The following is a 19,768-nucleotide window of genomic DNA, read 5'->3' as shown; positions in this document are numbered from 1 at the left end:
AAGATTATTCTTTGAAAATGAATGTGCAAGATTGTGTTGCCCCATGTTAAGACGCAAGGAGCTGATCTGGGCTGTTGATCAATACCGGTGACTCAGGACATATCTGGCTTTCAAAACTCACTTTCTGGGGTTAGGGTTAGTCTAACATCTGTTTTGGAAACAACAAATCAATGTTACGGGAAAATGACTGAGGTCATAAATTGCTTAACATTCCCTCTTAAGTTTCTCTCTCTTGCTTCCTGTTTTGCCTCCCTCCATGTTCTCACACTCTTCTTCATTTCTCTTGGTCCCAGGTTACTTCTATTGAATCAAAGTTGGACTCTTTGCTGGACGTTTACCGCCAAGTCCTACAGAAAGGCTCCTCAGCACTCACCCTGTCCTCCCTGCCCCTGTTCGAGCTGGACAACCACCAGCACCACAACTCAGACTACCAGACGTCCATCATCGGCAGGGATCTCCCCTCTCCCCAGGGAGGCGATCTGGTTGGAGGTGAAGGAGATAACAACAGGCGCTTACGCCGTTCTCTTAGCGCCAACCCGAGAGGCCTGCGGCTCATTCTGGCACCGGCCGATGATGACGGTCCCCCAGACTCAGCACCTCCATCCTACCCCCCGTCCACAGCTTCACTCTCCCCATCACCACTGCTGCCTCCTGATAGCCCCTACCCAACGTTGGTCACCCCCAATTGTACCTCCAAAAGAGCACACTTCCCTGACCTGCCGCCCCCACCTTCCTCAACAGGGGGTTTTACCCTCCGGTTGCCCCCTATGGTCCACCTCCGATGCCCCGCTGACCCCATCCCAGATGATATGACAGGTGGAGTGGCAGAGGATGAGGAGAGCCTGGGCCCCTCTGTTGTTGTTGGATCCAGTGTAGATGCTGACCAAGTAGGGGACAGTGAGGCAGGTCCTGCCCAGGAAAGGGTGCAGCTACGGGAGGAGCCTGGCTTGAAATCTGAGGGGGTTTGGAGGAGGCACATGAGCATGGAGGTTAACCCCCTGCTGCTGCTCTCATCTAGCCCAGATGGGACGCCTTCAGGCTGGGGAGGTAGTCTTGGAAAATCGCTCTCTGTGCACAATCTCAGCCAGCCTTCGACCAACCAGGCTCCCGGTCTCTCCTCAGCACTCAACAACAGCAGCAGCAGCAACAGTAGCGAACGTGGCAATGCCCACGGTGACCTTAGCAACTGGGATGGAGCAGAACTCTTCATTAGTGAGTGCAAACTAGAGCCAGCAGATGAACATTTTGACTTCCTGTCCCAGGGACCTGGTGACCCCTCAGACCTTCTACAGTCTGTGGAGGAGGCTGCGCCTCACACCAAGGGAAACTCAGAGTTTCTCAGTCAGCCTCCACACATACAGCTGGCATAACCACACATACACGCTCACATACTGTATGTACAAACCATTGTTGGGAAAGCCACTTTTTAAGTATTTTTACAGGACACTATACAGATTATGTTGCAAATGTCCAATCAATGCCTTGTATATGGACATACAATGTTTTTAGATTTTGTCTAACATGATGAAGTCCACTTTCATACAGGTTTTATTATGATATATAATTTCTATGGTGTACTAAAACTACTAAAAAAGAAAAGAAAAAGAAAGTATAATGACGTATAAAATATGTATGAAGGTGGGCATATTCATATAAGACAAAATACACAAACAATACACAAATAACCTTCCTTTAAGAGAATTTGCTTTGGTCTTTGTCTAAAGATATTCAGATTTGTTTATACAAAAAAGGTCATTTTTAAATATCATATATTAATACAATAGGTTTGTTTGAAATGAAGAACAAGGAAAGAATGTTAACAAGATATCTGAGCCTGCAATCTGACACCTTCTTAATAGACATCAGAGTGTAGAAGCAAATCAAACAATTTAGTTCATCACAAAAATAACTGTTAGCTTTCTTTTCAAGGTAATTTCCAGCAGTCCAACAGTTAAGTAACTTAGTCAGAACCTAAACCCACACCAAAGACCCAAGTTTGGGCTCATCACTGAAATAAGCAGGAGTGTAACTTTTTATTGTAGAAATGAAAAGGTATTGATATTGGCTCTTTTGACTTGTGCCAAACTCAACAAATAAATGTGTGAATAAAATCAGAAGAGAAGTAGTTACAAGCTTCAAAAGTCACGTGTTGTTGAACCTCAAACCAGCCACTGGAAACTATAGGTCAACCACTTCTTAACATGTGGTGAAACCAGTACAAACAGGTACATACACACTCTTTCACACACAAAGAAACACACTGACACATACAACTGCCACAATCACCGTGTACTTTGGGGAGAGTCACTCACTCTCCTTATTCAATGTCTGTCTTTGGCAATGTACAATGTCATCTTTTACTTATGCTTTCATATATATCACTGCATGGACTGTTTCCAAAAAAAAATAATGAAAGGAGAATAATGGGTGAGGCCTGGTGTAATTGGAATAGCTATAGAGTTATGAAAAAAAAGTTAAAGGTCAAATCCTTAGCATGTACCATCTACAACCACAGAAACAATAGTTAAACCTACTACAAGGAGTTTGTAACCTGTCATGAAACAGTCTAAATTTCATACTGATGCCTCTATATTACCTACACAAGAAAACAAGACCATCAGCAAGAAAATTGGCCATTTCGATATGATTATTCTTTATGCCTGCCACCAGGTTAGATTCAGTCTTGTTCCCCTTGAAATAAATGAAACAAGACTGTGGAAACACTACCACTTCTGTCCACAGGGGCTGCCAGAATCAACACAAAATGAAAGTTTCTTGTTGCTGCTTTAATCTTTATATGATTGCTTAGTTTCATCAACAAGTTGTCAGTGAGTTTGGATGCAGAAAAACCTATTGGAAAAATGGCCTTTCAGCAATCGTTCAACACAAGTGTCCCACTCTTTGTATAGGTTGATGGTTAAAGGTCTGAATGCTGAATCGCAGTAGGCTTGTCCAGCCAAGCATGAGATGCTGCATGCCTAAGCTGTTGCAATACTTAAAGTCAAGAGTAGTCACACACTTAATGGTGGCCTGGATGTCCTTCTGCATGTTAAAGTAATGTTTCCTCCAAACCTTTAACAAAAAGGAAGTAATCTAATTTGAACTAATTTCAAAGTACTTATATACTTACTATAAACTTTTATGACAAATATAATTCGGTCATTTAATGATTTTTTGACAAACCTATCTTTTCACTGGGTGCTGGTTGCACCATGTGTATTAATAATGATTGAAGGCTGCTGGACTGACCTTATTCCCAACCCTAGGTGTAGTGTGGTGTTACAGGGTGAAATGTGCAATGCATAGACTCCATTTATAACATAGCAGATTAGCTTAAATTCACCCGAGGAACCCATAATAACGAGATACTGTACATGCACTGTTGTATGCATGTTCTTACTTTATCTATGTGTCCATTCTGCTGTTGACACTGTCAAAAATATAACATGTTCACGTAATTAAATAGGAGAGAGAGGGAAAAAGATGACAAAAGAGTGTCCTGTAATCTCAAAACAAAAGCCTAATTGATATTTTCTGTGACTTTCAGCATTCAGCTGATGCTCCTATCCAGAGCAATGTGCTTCAGGAAACATTGGCAGGAGACTAACTCAGTCTCATCTGAGACTGAGACTAAAATGTGTCTTATGTTTGGCCTTTTTAACCTCTCTTGCTGCCCCCCCAAAAATTATGTATAACTTACCAGGACAATGTGCATGCAATTCCTCATCACCACATCAGTCAAAATTACAATATTTAACCATTCATGGTTGTTGTAATAATCTAAAGAATACTCAAGTGGACACATTTATAGTTTGGAGCATTGAGTCCATATTCAGATCAAGAAGTTATATGCTTTCGCTGGCAGTATTATAAAAATTAGTGTGTCTCTTAAATGACACTGTCCTAACTTGATAGCATTGTTTTCATTGCCATCCTGCTTGTAGATGGATTGACTGCTCTTGAATGATAATTATGCACAAAACTGTGTCAGCCATCTTAATTTGTGTTAGCCATTGTGATTTGTTTTTTGCATGTTTACGTCTTAAAGAGTATTCAGTCACAGCAGTCTTAAAAATGTATTTTAATGTGTTAATGACAACCTTTATTCATCATTATTTTCCAGTTATATTCCCTTTGTTTTGAATGGTGAGTAAGTGCATTGATTAGCAAATTAACACTCTGTAGTAGTCTATAACAAGTATTATCCTCTAACGAATGACAATTGTAAACAGTTGTAGATTGATTTTGAAATATTCTACAGCCCATGCAGGAGTTGTTGTGGTATGATGACATGTATTATCGTAATGAAAGCACAGTTGTTAATGGTGAGTTTGAGGAGCCTGAAAATGTGACATGGTAGTTTAATGCTTAATATTGGAATATATTTGTAGTTATTGATTGAGTTTTTCTACATATGAAAAGAGGCCAGTCAAAATGGTTAATTACTTTGGAGCAAGACATTGAACAAAAACTGAATAATGAGGAAAGCCCATGGGACATTGGGTGGATTATTCCCCTCATTAAACATGCTATTTTTTTGCAATCTGTAAATTGCTTCAGGGTGCCTTTCCTGTACATGGAAATTCTTTCATTTCATTTTTCTTCACAGGGCTATGAAGGTCTTACCGACAACCCATAGCATACTGTAGTAGAAATCACATTGCTCATTTTGGGTTAGGCATCCAGTTCACTTAAGTCATGTAGCTTTAGCCACAGACTTTAAGGCTTGGATGGTTAATAATACCATTTCTCTACTGCTTGAACAGTAATTTATTACACAACTGGCCTTAAAGCTTGATAATGTTAACATTATTATTTCTTTGAAATTAATTTATTAAAGTGCACATTATGTTCTCTGGATGAGAAATGCAAAAATAATTTTATTATTCATTAATAAAGTACAGATTAACTAAACTGTTTTGATTTTTGTGTTTTTTTATTAGCTATTTAAATGTCAAGGTGAAAGTAAGTTTGGCGTAAAAAGATCACAGAATGTCGTGTTGCCTTTTTAAAATTAGGATTTTATATATTCAGGGTGATGGACAATGAATGTAAAAAGTATGGTATTCTATTAAAAAATGGCATCTAAGTGTTGAATTTGACAAAAGTCGCCACCTTTTTATGGTATATTTAGAAAGTTAGATTTTTATTAATTACATTCCATATTCATGAAAACGATATTAATCTAAATCTTAAATTAAATTAAATTCGAAAGTCTGAGTTTACGGGGAGGAAGTGAATGCGACATAGTCTTGATTGACAGCTTGACAGTTAATTGCGGTTAGGGTCAGCTAGCTGGTAGGAGGGGAGCCAAATTTAAAATGTCTGACTGGGAAGAGGAAGACGAAGTTACTATCCGTAAGCCTACTACTAAATCAGCTCCGACTGAACGGAAATTGCCATGGGATGACCGCCAAAGGGAAAATGTATTTTTCGGCGTGAGAAACAGAACCACGTTTGGAGGCGCAAGAGGGGGCAGAGCTGATCGTAGCGGCGAGGAATTGGAGTTCAGAAGTCGGAGAGGTGCAGGTGAAGGCCGTAACGTTACGTTTCCCCGGAGCTCGGGACGACGGACCTTTGGCGATGAAGACTCAGACTCTTCCCCGCCTGTGACTTTCACTGTGGAAAATGCTTCAGTTGGGAGGGTAATAGGTAGGTTTCTAGAGCAGTAACTTCAGTTTCGAAGACTACTAACACTTTGCAGACTTTGTTAGTTACGTTTAATGTGACGACGCTGTTAATTAGGTAGTTATGCTAACGTTAAATCAACAAAATATGTTAACTTAGCTTGGTTTGATAGCTTCACCTCTAATCTCCATGCTGCCTTCCATAAGCTGTTTATGTTATCTAGTGTGTAGGTATGTCCTGTACTTACAGCATTAGCTTATAGTACTTGTGTTAACACTGTGTTACCAGGCGATGAAGATATTTTATATGCATTTAGTATTTTTTAATCCTGTTTAAGGTCGTGGAGGAGCCAAAATCCGTGAACTTCAAGAGAGCACCGGTGCAAGAATCAAGGCAAGTTGACTAGTGTCAAACTAGTAGGGCACATTCAGAAATAAATAACTGGTGCTTGGCAGCCATAATATGTACTTAAATGTGGGAAAGTGCCTGCACACTGCTTTCTTGTTCCTAAATCCTTCTTTTTATGCCATGTGGACGTGGTCTGCCTGAATACTCGGTTCTGATTGGCTGCAGGGTGTCCATTAATTCCTGACATTACTTTTTAAAATAATTGGTATCTGCCACTATATATCAGCCATAAACATGTCTTCAGACACTTTTGCAGGCAGCCATGTCAGTGTGTCTGTTGTGGAATAATGTTTGTGCTTTTGTGAAGGTGGAGGAAAAAGTTACATAGTATAGTTTTGAAGCATCCTGCTGTTAACATATGCCTGAATTTTCTTATTGAATAGAGTTGTACATTGATTTTGTTGGCATTATATAATGGCCATTGTTCTAGATTAATTCGCTTTTCAACTCGCTACTTAGGCTGCAGCTGACAGCAAACCTTCATTCGTTTGTTAAAATCTTTATTGATTTGGGGATAGTGACATGGCTGGATAGCTAGTTAGTCTTGTTGTTAAAACGTACTGTCACATTATATTTACTGTTTGTCAACCATATGCAGAGTTATAACTTTTAAGTCTTGCTAGCATGACGTTAGCTTTCTGGCTCATGGCTGAGCCAAAAGGCTCTATGAGAGGAGACGACTAGAAATATCTCCCATTGCCAAGTTGTATCTAAGGTTTGTCCTATTTACTGGAGTAGTTCTCCATTGCATAGAAACCATATGGGATGGGTGTTAGTCAAACCCTCAGGTGTTACCAGGGAAACAATTATGGCTTGTGAAAAAGGAGATTTTGATTTTAAAACACATGAAAATATAAATATGAATGAATGGTCTTAATTGTTATTCCTTTGGCAAGTGACTATAATATAAGCGAGAGCGTCCATAATCAGGAATTAATTGCCTCCACGGCGTCCACTCGGCATTCATTCTGGATAATTGACATCTCATCAGGGTTTTATCCCTTACTTGGAGGACCGACGTTCGTTCTCGGGTCTGAGGAAGGAACAAGAAAGCAGACTGCAGGCTTTTGCTGGTAAAGTTCTTCTTTGGCTGCAGTTTTCCTTCACTGCCTGCCACATAAACAAAAATTCAGCCTTCGGATGTATTTCTTTATTCATTAGAAACCTCTGTAGTCCTATTCCAAGACCAGAGCCATTTCAGTTTCAAGTCTAAAGAGTGTCGAGACTTATTCAAGACAATGTAGACCAGAAACCAGAAATACTTAAATAAGCTATAAAATGACTGTAAATCATCTTCAGAATTCAACTAGTTCAGGTTATAGTGATGTGTTTTGGATGGACCAGGACTGTGGTTATAATGTTATATTATTCCCCGTTTTTAACTCTGCTGTTTTTTAGATAAACAAGGGGGACTATGAAGGTGAGGTGGTCATCTTTGGGCCCTCAGCTGCCCAGCAGAAGGCCAAGGAGATGATTGAAGACCTACTGGCAGATGGCAACTCTCGATTTTACAATGGTATTAAGTAATTTTTATAGAAAATGTAGATCTTGATCCTAGAATAATTCCTGGCAGTCGGGTGTCTTCAGGCATGAGCCTCATTGCATTGATGTGGTCACATTTAACACTTTATTATTATCTCCTTTTGTATCCATGAAGGGACCTAACCTTCCCATTTAACGCTATACATCAGTTAAAGTTAAAAAATTTTTTTGTTATTTATCTAGGGCCCTAGTGAATAAAATACATTTTTGCTTGTTAAGTGATGCAAATCTACCAGCATGTGGCTGGTGTTAATTTTATGCCCTGCAAATTAAGGATGTCACGAGAACTGATACTTCAGTACCAAGTCGCAATTGCAACCAACATTTTTAAGAGTGCGACTAATAATTTTTCTTGGTCGCGCTGACGCTGCCCGAGTCAAAACATACATTTATTTCGCAAGCGCATTATCTCTCTGTGTTCTCCGGTGACCGAACTCACACACTCATGGTAGGATCATATCGTGTTCTAAACCAATAAGAGACAGAGCTCGGCGGGTCTTTGCCTCTGATTGGCTGTGGTCCTGTTCACCACACGTTGCGTGTGTTTAAAAGTTGCGCGCGACCTGAGCGCCAGAAGAGCTGACTAACTGAAGCGGAAAAATAAAATAAACGCGACAAAACGAGGGAAAATGAAGAGAGGCAGAAATATTGAAAGTTTTTTCATTAAGAAAACCAACTACTACTCCATACTGCATACTGTTGTTTCTCAGGTCCCCGTAAGGGGGGAGACTATGGAGGAGGTCCTGATGGAGACTACAGAGGCGATAGGGGAGTAAGCAAAGCCTCTGTATGGTCTTCAGCAGAATTACAGGTTGCAAATACAGCCCCGGCCCGTGTATCCATAGACTGGAACGCCATCCGGGAGAACAAGGACAAGTATGCTGAACTCAAGTGGAGTGGTGAGGGCTCGTATATTGTTACTACATAGACTGCAGTCCACAAGTGTTTGAAAATTAATATGGTTTTCATTGTCTTGGCCCTACTGTAGCATGCTTTATATAAAGGCGTACAGTTACTAATTTGACCACTAATAAGAATTCCCTTTTTCTTTGCTCTTGTTTATTGTTATTATTTATTGTTATTAGCTTGATTAGACTAGTTATTTGCAAGAATGAAGTCCTCGTCCATGGTTTTAAACTATTTCTGTAATATTTGCAACTTCCTTCAGACCTCCCACCGATGAAGAAGAAGTTTTATGTTGAGGCAGAGAGTGTATCCATGCTCACAGCAGAGGAAGTCATTGAATGGAGGTAAGTCTGGCATTATTCATCACATCTTGTACCCTGTGGGTACAATAAGTATACACATCAAAAATTATGATTTCAAAAATGTATTTATGGCTTTTTGTGAAACCTAAAACCTCCCACTTTTGCTGAGAATTTCTCCCACCAACACTTTTCCCTGCATGTTTTGTTGTCTGTATTGTTTTCCATTACAGCCTCAGACAAATAGGGGGCACCATTTATCCATCTCTTCATGTGCTATCTGAGGTCTGGCTGTAATACTTGCAGTACACAGTGCGCAAATTTGTCTTGTAGACACCTATAAGTCTGCTTGTCTTGGAATTCATCTGTGGTTCGGAAACTTCAGGGCCTCAAATAAGAGTGAGAGATTCAGTGTTGCTGTGGAATACAGAAATAGTAGTTAGTAGTGGGCCAAATTTAGTAGTGCAGGACAAAAAGGCCACAGTTGTGTTGAGCCCTGATCTATAGGTCCTTAAATTATGAAACTGTGTTAGTCTGGAACAAACTCCTGTTATTTAAATGGATTTAACATTGAAAATGGTTTGGATTTTGAAATTGAAAGTATTCTTTCTCCAACTATCATGTGGTGTTTGGAATACAGTATCATTTGAACCAAATGTGGTCTCTCAAATACAACATCTACAGCTAAACGTATTACATATTAGCCACAGTAGTGTGGTTTGGAATCAACCATCTTACCCTTTCAGCCACTTCTACAATATTCTTGTTTCTAAAATATTTTTCCATAGGAAGGAAAATAACAATATCTTTGTGGACGACTTGAAGGAGGAGGGGGAGAAGCGGCCGATTCCCAATCCCTGTCGCACTTTTCTGGAGGCCTTTGAGCTTTATCCAGAGATCATGGAAAATATTGAACGAGTTGGTTTTGTCAAACCAACCCCTATCCAGGTATGAGCCTGGCACCTGGGCAAATATATTTATTTTGAAACTTACATACTTTTAAGTATTACTTCTGATTATACTAGAATCAAAGGAACCCAATCCCAGTGATGGGAAAATATATTACCTTCTTTCCTGTAAAATGTGTTGTTAAATTACTATTTCGAAAAATTTTCATCTTATTTTGAAACAAAACTTTCCGTGTGTATATACTGTGTGTGGTTAGATATTGACAGATGCACCTGTAGTAACCCGTCCAGTTCATTGTCTGTTGCAATGGGTAATCACCGTGATTCTGAAAAAATCCATATTTGGAAATACCCACATTACCGGCAGCCTTTACAGGAAATATTTAGCCTTTGTTTGTTGCTCTATGCTTGTAGTCTCCCCAAAAAGCAGAAATGAAAGGACATTTGTCATATTTTTCTTTAATCATATGAAACCCCATCTTAGGTGACTCAGTATGTTGAGAACTGAGCCAAAACAAATTTCATTCATACTTTTGTACATCAACTATCTCTTTAATTGAACCTAACCTTTTAGTTAAAATAATTATTCAGTGTTTCCTGTGGTTTTTAACTTGCTTAGGTTACTGGTCCAGTGTGTAACCTTTAGTAGGATCTATTGGCAGAAATGGAATATAATATACATAACTATATTTTCATTAGTTTATAATCATCTGGAAATAAGAATTGTTGTGTTTTTGTTACCTTAGAATGAGCCTTCTATGGGCTGCCACGTTAAACCCCCATGTTTCTACAGTAGCCCAGAACAGACAAACCAAACAGTGCCTCTAAATACGTCTGTTTGTGTTTTGCAGCCATTGAAGTTTCTCGTACACACTTGGAAGGTGAAGCGAGGGAGTTGCACTCTGCAACTACACCGCTAGATGCCACTAAATCCTACACAGTTGTCCTTGTTGCACATAGACGTACATGTTTATTTTGTTTGTAACGTTTCTTAGACCGAGAATATGGCTCCCTATGGTTGTGTCAGTGCAGAATTCAAACAAGGAGCATGGTGCACGTCAAAATGAAACTACATAATCTCCTTTCTCAATTTTACCTTCTTTTACAATAAGAGGCTTGGTCAGATGGAATGCAATATTACTGGCTCGTGCTTTCAAGTAGTTCAGCCAGCACTGTATGATGCAATAATAGTTTCAAACAAACACGCTTTAATCGTGTAGCTGTGAAGCTGCTGTTACCCCACCTGGTCTACGCCTGTGTGTCTTCTTATACCTGCTGGTGTGATGCTGTTAGATTGGTATCTGTGCTAACCAGTTTGGTACATTGTCAGGTCTTCTGTTGCTGTGTCTGTCTTTTGTTCATCAGAAAATGGCTCCAACAAAATCATAAATTGTTCTCTTATTTCTTTTTATGAACAGGTTAAACAAACAAGGTATATTGTGTAAATACTAGTGCTTTGGGGGCCTTGGTAGCCCAATTTTAGCTTTAAATTGAGCCAGTCTAGCCTTTTCCCCCTGCCTCATATCTTGTGCTAAGTTAGGCATGCAAGATGTGCCCTGACAGTTCTGTAATTAATGCACATGAGATGTGAGATTCATATTGATTGTTTGGTTTCTTCCTTTCCAAAAGTGAGATGAGTGTAATCTACATTAAACACGGTATATTTTCAGAGTAATTAATTGGCTAGTCTAGGTTACTAAGTTTTGTGTAAGTTTGTAGTTTTAATCATTTTGCCTGTCTCTTCACCAGTCTCAGGCGTGGCCGGTGTTGCTGAGTGGGGAGGACCTGATTGCAATTGCTCAGACAGGAACAGGGAAAACCCTGGCCTACCTGCTGCCAGGGTTCATCCACATGGATGGTCAGCCTGTGTGAGTACAGGACCTGTTGCTTACTTTCCTTTTTAGGCATCGGTATGTCTGATGTTGTGCTGTGATGTCCGTGAAAGTACGGTTTCTTTTTATTTCTTTCATCTGTGTGTGCAATTGTGCTTACTAGTCTTTTCTGTCTTTTTGTCCTTCCTTCCTTGATAGACCTAGGGATGAGCAGGGTGGTCCAGGCATGTTGGTGCTGACTCCCACCAGAGAGCTGGCCCTGCAGATTGAAACAGAGTGCAAAAAGTACCGCTATAAGAGCTACAAAAGGTACAGCAGTCTTCTATTATCATAAGTCATTAAAGATTAGCTTATGGCCTAGACACACTCTCTCCTTCCATCCATTTATTAACCAGGATTCTTTTGTATTGCATTTATCAAAGACAACCTCATTGTAGAAAGATAGGGCTGGCAGCACAGCAACAGAAACGTGTCTGTTCAGGAGTTCAGTGAGGCAGCCGTCACGCACTGCTCACGTGGGCAGTGTGTCCAGCCTGTTAGCATCAATAATTAATTGCGATGTAGAGGTGACATGACCGTGACTGTTCCTTCTTTACCTTCTCTCAGTATCTGTATCTATGGCGGAGGGGATAGGAGAGGCCAGATCAACCTGGTAAAGAGTGGAGTGGACATAGTGATCGCTACACCAGGCCGACTAAATGATCTACAGATGAATGAGCTCATCAGTCTTCGCTCCATCACCTACTTGGTCAGCTGTTTTTGTGCATGTTTGTTATGTGAGAAGCATTGAATGTTTGAGTGTGAACATTGTCCACAAAATAAGCTTTTCCATTTTATCGTCACATTTTTTTTTTTTCAAAGTGCCTTACAATATTTGTACATTTGAGGGATCGCTTTACCCCACTGTCAATCACACTCGTAAAAATAACAATCTCAGTGCCTTACTTTATTTATGAAATTGTACAGGTGTTCACACAAACACAAAATGTCATGTGTGGGAGTACAGGTAGGTCGTTTTAAATAGCTGCTCTGATCATTGGCAAAAGGTGCTGGACGAGGCTGATCGTATGCTAGATATGGGCTTTGAACCCCAGATTATGAAGATTCTCCTGGACATCCGCCCAGACCGTCAGACTGTCATGACCAGGTATAAGTCACATAATAGTATTTTAAAACAAACGTTAACAAACATAGTTAATGAACAGGACTCAATTCAGCCAAGAGAGAAAGCATTTACATTGCAGACACCAAGCATGAAAGCTGTTGGTCAGTGTTTCTTCCACATGGAAATTTTACAATTACATATATAATATATACAATTTGTATATTAATGAACTGAGGGAATATGTTTCACAGAGCTAAAAAAATTAGCATTGTCTAAACAGAAAGTTATATAATCTATATCACAAGTTTGTATTCATCCACATTTTCATGAAGGCAAGGAAGATCATATTATAAATTAGACTTTTTAAATAATAAATTCCTTAAAGAAGGGCTATGGAGGTTTTCTTTGAAATGGTGTTGGTTGCACAATATAGAATTGAAAATTAACTCTTTTTCTCCATTTTTAACTTCATGTTTCAGTGCCACCTGGCCCACTGGTGTGAGACGATTGTCCAAATCCTACCTAAAGAATCCCATAATGGTTTATGTGGGCACTCTGGACTTAGCAGTAAGTGGGAATGAATACAGTCAATAATTTACTGGGTGTGTTGTCTGTGTGCTTTGCTGTTTGTATGTTTTCCACTTTTGTCCAACCTGAAAATAGGAGCAAAATGCAAAGTTCTTGTTTCTCTGCTACAAAAACAGCTAAACAATTTCTTTGTTATTGACCTTTGACCTTTTAACAGCTCTTAAGAAATGACTTTCAGGTGGTGCTCCTGTCTGGAATACATTTTTAAATGCGCCCTGTGTTTCTCTGGTTCCCAGGCGGTTAACACAGTGCAGCAAACGGTGCTGATCGTCCACGAAGAGGAGAAAAAGTCCTACGTGTTTGACTTCATCAGAAACATGCTGCCCCAGGATAAAGTCCTCATCTTTGTTGGGAAGAAGCTTGTGTGAGTGGAGAGTTAGTCACTAACATGGCTTAAAAATGAAGGCGTAAATTGGTATTCAGCAGCAGTCTTGGGTTGTTGAAGCTAAAAACCCACAGAATAATCCATGCTTACTTTTGCATGCAATCTCAGGGCTGATGACCTGTCCAGTGACATGTGTCTGCAGGGTTTGGCTGTGCAAAGTCTTCATGGTGATCGTGAGCAGTGTGACCGTGAAGAAGCCCTCAAGGACTTTAAAGAGAGTATGTAACAGGAAGGAAAATGGGGTTTTAAAAGATTTTTCATTCCTCTAACAGGGGACACTCAACTCTGTGTGTATGTGGTGCTGCTACCTTGAAGCCATTGAGCTACCTCAGCTGTTTATCTTTTTCCAGGTCGAGTTCGTATCCTGGTGGCCACAGACTTGGCATCTAGAGGGTTGGATGTCCATGATATAACACATGTCTTTAACTATGACTTCCCACGTAACATAGAAGAGTATGTCCATCGCGTGGGTCGCACTGGCAGAGCAGGGTAAGGGTGTTCTGCGTTCTCCGCATGGTCACATGATTGAAAATGACTGCCTGTGTCTGGCCGTTCTTGAGTTAGTTTATGATGTTGATGCATTTCTGTTCCAGACGCTCAGGTGCAGCTGTTACCCTGGTAACAAGAGAAAACTGGAGAATGGCCCCTGAGCTGATTCATATCCTGGAGCGAGCAGGACAGGTTAGCAGGATAAAAAGCAGGACGGGACGTTCATTTAAAGTATAAATAGGAATATAAGGCATCAGGCTGACCAATAGAAATGATATTGTTAAAGAATAAACTACAGTACAGCGGGATAAAGTGGATTTCACTTCATAGAAAGTATTATCACAAAACGGCTTGTTTAATGAAAATCTTGTTCCCTAGCATCTAGCAAACCGTAGTAAATGTAATCTTTGTGAATTCTGCTGCAGGAGGTCCCTGAGGAGCTGGTGCTTATGGCAGAGAGATACGAGAAGCACAAGAGTGAGAAGGAGATGTCTGATCCAAGAGGAGGACAGGGACGAGGAGGAGGAGGAGGTGGATGGGGGAGGAGAGATGGTGGAGGGAGAGGAGGCAGGGATCGTGGCCAAAACTGGGGATTCTAATGCATAATTGTCCATGTAAGTCTACACATACCACAAGCTTTCCTGCACAGGTCTACAAAAGCAAATTTTTTTGTCCACAGTTTTTGACATAAACAGTCAATAAGACAATCTGCAAGCATAAATAGACAATAATGAAATACATTTATTTGTCGGATTTTCTGATTGAGTAATAATTAAGGACTAATGTTCATTTTTTTTTACACTTTTTCCTTCTCAATAGGGTGGAAAAGGATCTGAGACCTCCTGTGTTGTAATTACTTTTGAATGTACTTTTCTTTTTTTTTTGAGTGAAATTTTTTTTTGTTTGTTTGTGTTTTGCTGGATTATCATCTATTGTCATTTAGAGGAAGTTGCACCTCATTATGTTGTGGCCCTGTTTTAAAAATGTTTAAATTGCAATTTTGACAGTGTTCTGTCTGTAACTCATCAACCACGGCAGTGCTTAGTGTCACTCTGAATATTTTGTATTTTGTTATGCAATTTCTTGATTTGGGCAGAAAGAAATCTGTATAATAAATTCTCCTTTTAAAGAGACGTGACAGTGTATAGTTTATTGGCTTGGTAACTTTCATTTTTACTGTGTGATATCCTGAGAATTAGATCTGCTTTGCATTATTTCCATATTTCCACAAACATAGGGAAAATGTTCCTGGAAGATTGCAGCGGTAAATGTTTTATTGTTATAAATATAGATGGTCAGTTCTTCAATGACATTGACAGGACGTTACTTTGCATTGCTGTCCATGTAAGATTTACAATGAAATGTGGGGGGAAACGATAAGCAGGAACTGAAACCACACAGCTGTGGGTTCCCATAAAAACTGTATATTTCACAGTAATCTTTCTTTTTATTGACAGGACAGCTTAAGATAAACAGGAAAGAGAGGGAGAGCGAGGGAATGACATAATAGCAAGGGGCCACTGGTCTGCTACAGCAGCCATGGGGGTTCAAGTCACAGACTCGCACTGGTACATGTGGCGCCAGCTCTACCAGGTGAGCTGCCAGGGTGCCCCGTGGTATTTATTCTAACATTAATGTTATTGATAAGATACTTGGAACCTGCTTTGTAATAAATTGATTTTACACAATTGTTGCACATAATGCAAAATCCCAAATATGTAAAGTCTCAACCAGCACAGTCTACATGTTTTGCATTCTCCACTGAAATTAATGTAAGCTATTATAAATCGGACATTCATTTTACTTTTCATAATTTAAATTGCAGATTGGGTTGGCTTTCAGGTTCATCAGCTTCTCTCATCTATGGATGCCTTCAACCTTTAGGTAAGATGTCATTTCAAGGTACATATGCTACCAAGAGTAGTCAGTTGTTCTGGCTTAATGAACTGAAAGGAAAAGAGCAGAACTAACTAGAGTTCCATGATGTTTTCCATTAGGTGCAAATTTCACACTTGGGCGACACAGACACAGAAAGGCCTTGTGATTGACAATGACAATATGTGTTTCCTGTGGTATATTATAATTTTATTTAGCACAATGATGTTACAAAGTATATACATATAAAAGTCAAATTCAGTAATAAATATTTTAAAATAGGTTTAGATAAGAATGAACTGGATAAACACAAGAATAAAATTGTTATATTGATGCCATGTTTTCTTTGGGTTCAGTGGCCCAGTTTCTCAAGGATGTTTCACGCTATGGTTCGTCACTTGAAAATAGGAAAGCCCTTGTCACATTCCTCTTTGATACGTTGAGCCAGACTACTGCACCTCTTCTGGCCAGGATCGGAGAGCAGGTTCTGAGTTGGAATGAAGAAGTTGTTGAGTACACCATCTTCCAAATGTCCTACAAAGTCCTGCAGGAGCAGCTGAAAACAGTGGCTCAGACTTGAGGCTTTCCACTCAGTGTCTTTAGTTCTGGAGCAGCAGGCATGTAAGAGTGTGGTCTTGGCATGGTAGGAGTAGAACTTGTCAAATGAAGACTCCTCTTCTTTCAGCAGACTGAGAAGGTGCTTTAGGAGCTTCAGACAGTTCTTTCTGTATGTAAAGAGAAAGGAACAGGACAGCAATTGTATGGTTATTTCCAAACATACATACAGAAAGTGTTATTTTAAGTTTATTTCTATTTTGTATGTGAGGGAATGTGTAATTCTATAAAAGGGAAAAAAAAAGTTTTTGTTAAAATCTAACCTGCAGCAGGAAGTTCCGCCTTTTTCACAGCATGTCTTCTCCGATCCGTGGTTCTTCATTATAGCTTTCTCAATGTGGGAGAATGAAACCCGCCAAATATCTGTGCGTTATAGAGGACAAAATACTCAATAGGTACAGGAACTTGAAGTTTCCCTTTTCTCTAGTCTTCATTCATGAAACCACTGATGTGAAAGCCACAAAACTGTTTTTGTAACATGTGAAATTACCACAGAGTAAATGTAGTATGTACTCTGCCTGCACCCATGAAAGGACACAATTATTTGAAATGCGAGGAACTTGTCATAAAATAATAAGCTACAGTATCAGGCAACTTGTGACATATCTTATCTGTGATAACTTACATGGTGTTTGTTTATACAGTACATGACCAAACTACCTTCTATAGCTGCTCAGAATTGAGTTTTCTCATAATACTGTATATCCTTAATTATATATCCTTAAATCATATATCCTTAAGCGTTGATATAACAGTGTTTTCATTTCTATAAATCAGAATCTGATTTGGTTCACCAACTGAGAGAAGTTAGACTTACCCTTAGCAAGGATCCCATCTTGTTCCGCTTTACCGCTGCCATAATATTTGGGGACAAGATAATATGCCTTTCGCTTGTAATCCTGCTTTACTTTGGTTCCCAGCCAGCCCTCTATCTTAAGGCCTTCTTTGGTGAAAGGTGGCCAGCTGGATTTAACCATGATACAGAGAACAACATCCAGTGAAATGGTGATTGATTTTACTGTTGTGATCAGAGTCACTGCAGGGCAGCCTTTTTTCTTTTTTGTCACCTCCCATTCTGAAAGAGCAAACAAGAAACACAATCTAAATGTTCTGTGTTCATTGGACATTGACATATGGCCACAATACAAGGTTAATGTAATGTAGTGTAATAATTTATGAATATACATGCGACTGAAGGCAGTGAACAAACAGCACCATCTGAAAAAGGACTTTAGTATAAGGGTATTTAGTCTCCACAATGATTATATCCCAACATTTAAAAAGTGCTAATCTTCGTACTCACCTGTGAATTGCTTGACACTTGTCTTCACTTCTTTCCTGAACTCCTCGAGCATTTCACTGGCAGATAAAGTGCTTGTCTCTTGAAATTTTTCCAGGGGACTTTTGCCACGTTTTAATGCCACACTGTAAAAGGCCCCATCAGCTCCAAATGGTTTGATGTCCACTCGGTCAACAGGAATGGGCAGCATGACATCAAATTCATCAGGATTCGAAATCTGTATACACAAAAACATCACTGTGTAATACACCAGGAATTATACAATAATTCCAAAATAATTGTTCAAAGTACCATACTGTGTTGACCACTAACCCTTTCCTTAAGACATGATGGAACCAAGTACTTGTTTGAGGGAACTGAAGTGACATACCTTTAGATTTTCATAGTAACTTCCGGTACGTAGTGGGTCTTCTACTTCTTTAAAGCATTGAGTGTTCTGTTTCAAATGCCTTGTGATATTTTCTATTACTTTATTGATGACTTCTGCCGCATCTGATCTGTCATTCTTCCTAATCTTTAATTTTTCCAGAGTAATATGGAGCACAGAGTCCACTGCAGCTTTGTCTTCACACTTGTCTCGTACACAAGCTTTTGCGGTGTCCTTTGGTGCCTTTGGCTGCATCTTTGTTGTCTCCTCTGTAAATTCTGCTGGTGCTTTTGCCTTGCCACCAAGCATTTTTGCTTCGGTGGTCTTTAGAGTCTCCTTTGGTGTCTCTGGCTTCATATTTGTCATCTTCTCTGACAATCCGTCTTGTGATTTGGTCTTTTTCCCACATGTTTTAGCTTTGGTGGGCTTTGTGGTGTCCTTTGGTGTCGCTGTCTGTGTCTTCTCTGCAGATTGTTTTGTTGTTTTAGCCCTGCCAGCACAGGTTTTGGCTTTTGCATCAAGTAGAGCCGCTGTAGGTGTCCTTTGCTCCTCTGTTAATTGTTTTTTAGTCTTTTCTTTCGGTGTTTTATGTACAGATGGCTTATCCTCAGTGTGGTTTGACTTTTTTTGCTCTCTTGGTTTCTGTTCCTTTATGGTGCCATTTTGTCTTTCCTCTGTAAAGCCTTTTCCTGGACATCCAGGCAGAGATGTTTGTTTTGTTTTCTCAGGTGTAGGTTTACCCTTGGCACACTTATTGTCAGGGCTCTTTGCCTTGCGTGGTCTACCTCTACCAGTCATGATGGTCCAATGAGAAAAATGAAAATGCTTTGTTGGAGTCACACTTAAAAAGTTTCCGGTAAGTTATGAGAACACGCCCCTTTAAAGGGACAGACTGTGAGTTGCTGAGTATTGGAGATAACTGCTGTAGAGATGTCTGCCTTCCCTCGAATATAATGGAGCAAGATGCCTCTAGGCTTGTGGTGCTCGAAGTGCAAAAAAACAACCGCATAGTGCTGATTACTCGAGATAATCCAGAGACCTTGTGAGGCATTTGATGTAGGAACTATTTTCTTTCTATGTATCACCGCGCAGAAGAAAGCGTGCATTTAGTTATGAGAGACTTGTGCTTGTGACAGAGCGGGATCAGATGTATTTTTGAGCACTGTGAACAGCAAGAGCCAAGTGCCATCTGCTTCCATTACATCAGAGAAAAAGCAGACACCTCTAAAGCTGATATTTCCAAAAGCCAGCAACTCACTTTTGAAATGATAAAAAGCACTACAGGTAAAACAAAAAATATTTTGGCAGGCTGACTTTTGAGAAGAACTGATATGAAGACATTTTGTGTCCCATGATAAGATTGTAGAACTGAGTTTTGTCATTGACAGTTCCTACTTTATTTTTATGCCAATAGCTACATCTTGTGGAGAAAAGTGTGTACTGCGTCAGACTTGTCTTATAGGATTGGAAAGTTCAGGGCATCTGCTGCCCCATCACTTCTTTGTAGCACATTCCGAAAAA

General features: G+C 39.8%; 3 protein-coding genes across 13 annotated transcripts in view; 2 read left to right on the top strand and 1 right to left on the bottom strand.

Annotated features, from left to right (window-relative positions):
* kcnq5a (potassium voltage-gated channel, KQT-like subfamily, member 5a) overlaps window positions 1-4,914 on the top strand; it is a 98,433-nt gene extending 93,519 nt beyond the window's left edge. For all 11 annotated transcript variants that reach the window (XM_051420294.1, XM_051420295.1, XM_051420302.1 and 8 more), the window contains one exon: window positions 294-4,914. In XM_051420294.1, the coding sequence (XP_051276254.1) occupies window positions 294-1,370 (1,077 nt within the window). In that variant the 3' untranslated portion in view covers window positions 1,371-4,914. The remainder of the gene's footprint in view (window positions 1-293) is intronic.
* A 383-nt stretch (window positions 4,915-5,297) lies between these two features.
* ddx43 (DEAD (Asp-Glu-Ala-Asp) box polypeptide 43) lies at window positions 5,298-15,223 on the top strand. Its single transcript, XM_051419677.1, has 17 exons — window positions 5,298-5,652; window positions 5,966-6,021; window positions 7,435-7,552; window positions 8,289-8,477; window positions 8,747-8,828; window positions 9,572-9,731; window positions 11,441-11,559; window positions 11,722-11,832; window positions 12,130-12,271; window positions 12,570-12,670; window positions 13,108-13,195; window positions 13,453-13,580; window positions 13,710-13,819; window positions 13,952-14,090; window positions 14,195-14,282; window positions 14,516-14,704; window positions 14,910-15,223. The coding sequence occupies exons 1-16, from the start codon at window positions 5,322-5,324 to the stop codon at window positions 14,687-14,689; spliced, it is 2,136 nt and encodes a 711-aa protein (XP_051275637.1). The 5' UTR covers window positions 5,298-5,321; the 3' UTR covers window positions 14,690-14,704; window positions 14,910-15,223.
* A 930-nt stretch (window positions 15,224-16,153) lies between these two features.
* Window positions 16,154-19,089, bottom strand: cgasa (cyclic GMP-AMP synthase a). Its single transcript, XM_051419693.1, has 5 exons — window positions 18,251-19,089; window positions 17,884-18,097; window positions 17,398-17,655; window positions 16,844-16,943; window positions 16,154-16,690 (listed from the first exon to the last, which is right to left on the bottom strand). Exons 1-5 carry the CDS (start codon window positions 19,043-19,045, stop codon window positions 16,360-16,362), a joined length of 1,698 nt encoding a protein of 565 aa, XP_051275653.1. The 5' UTR covers window positions 19,046-19,089; the 3' UTR covers window positions 16,154-16,359.
* Between the last annotated feature and the right edge of the window lie 679 nt (window positions 19,090-19,768).

Source organism: Dicentrarchus labrax, unplaced genomic scaffold (genome assembly GCF_905237075.1).
Source record: "Dicentrarchus labrax unplaced genomic scaffold, dlabrax2021, whole genome shotgun sequence".
Classification (NCBI taxonomy): domain Eukaryota; kingdom Metazoa; phylum Chordata; class Actinopteri; family Moronidae; genus Dicentrarchus; species Dicentrarchus labrax.
The sequence above is the reverse complement of the archived record's forward strand: the minus strand, read 5'-3'. Positions and strand labels throughout refer to the sequence as shown.

What these genes read in the sequence shown, in the direction of transcription:
- ddx43 (XM_051419677.1), top strand. Translation starts at nt 5,322, where the DNA reads ATGTCTGACTGGGAAGAGGAAGACGAAGTTACTATCCGTAAGCCTACT. An exon ending in TTCGCTCCATCACCTACTTG is followed by an intron (nt 12,272 to 12,569) that starts GTCAGCTGTTTT and finishes CATTGGCAAAAG; the next exon opens with GTGCTGGACGAGGCTGATCG. An exon ending in CGTCAGACTGTCATGACCAG is followed by an intron (nt 12,671 to 13,107) that starts GTATAAGTCACA and finishes TTCATGTTTCAG; the next exon opens with TGCCACCTGGCCCACTGGTG.
- cgasa (XM_051419693.1), bottom strand. Translation starts at nt 19,045, where the DNA reads ATGACTGGTAGAGGTAGACCACGCAAGGCAAAGAGCCCTGACAATAAG. An exon ending in GTTACTATGAAAATCTAAAG is followed by an intron (nt 18,098 to 18,250) that starts GTATGTCACTTC and finishes TTGTGTATACAG; the next exon opens with ATTTCGAATCCTGATGAATT. An exon ending in AGATGGGATCCTTGCTAAGG is followed by an intron (nt 16,944 to 17,397) that starts GTAAGTCTAACT and finishes TATAACGCACAG; the next exon opens with ATATTTGGCGGGTTTCATTC.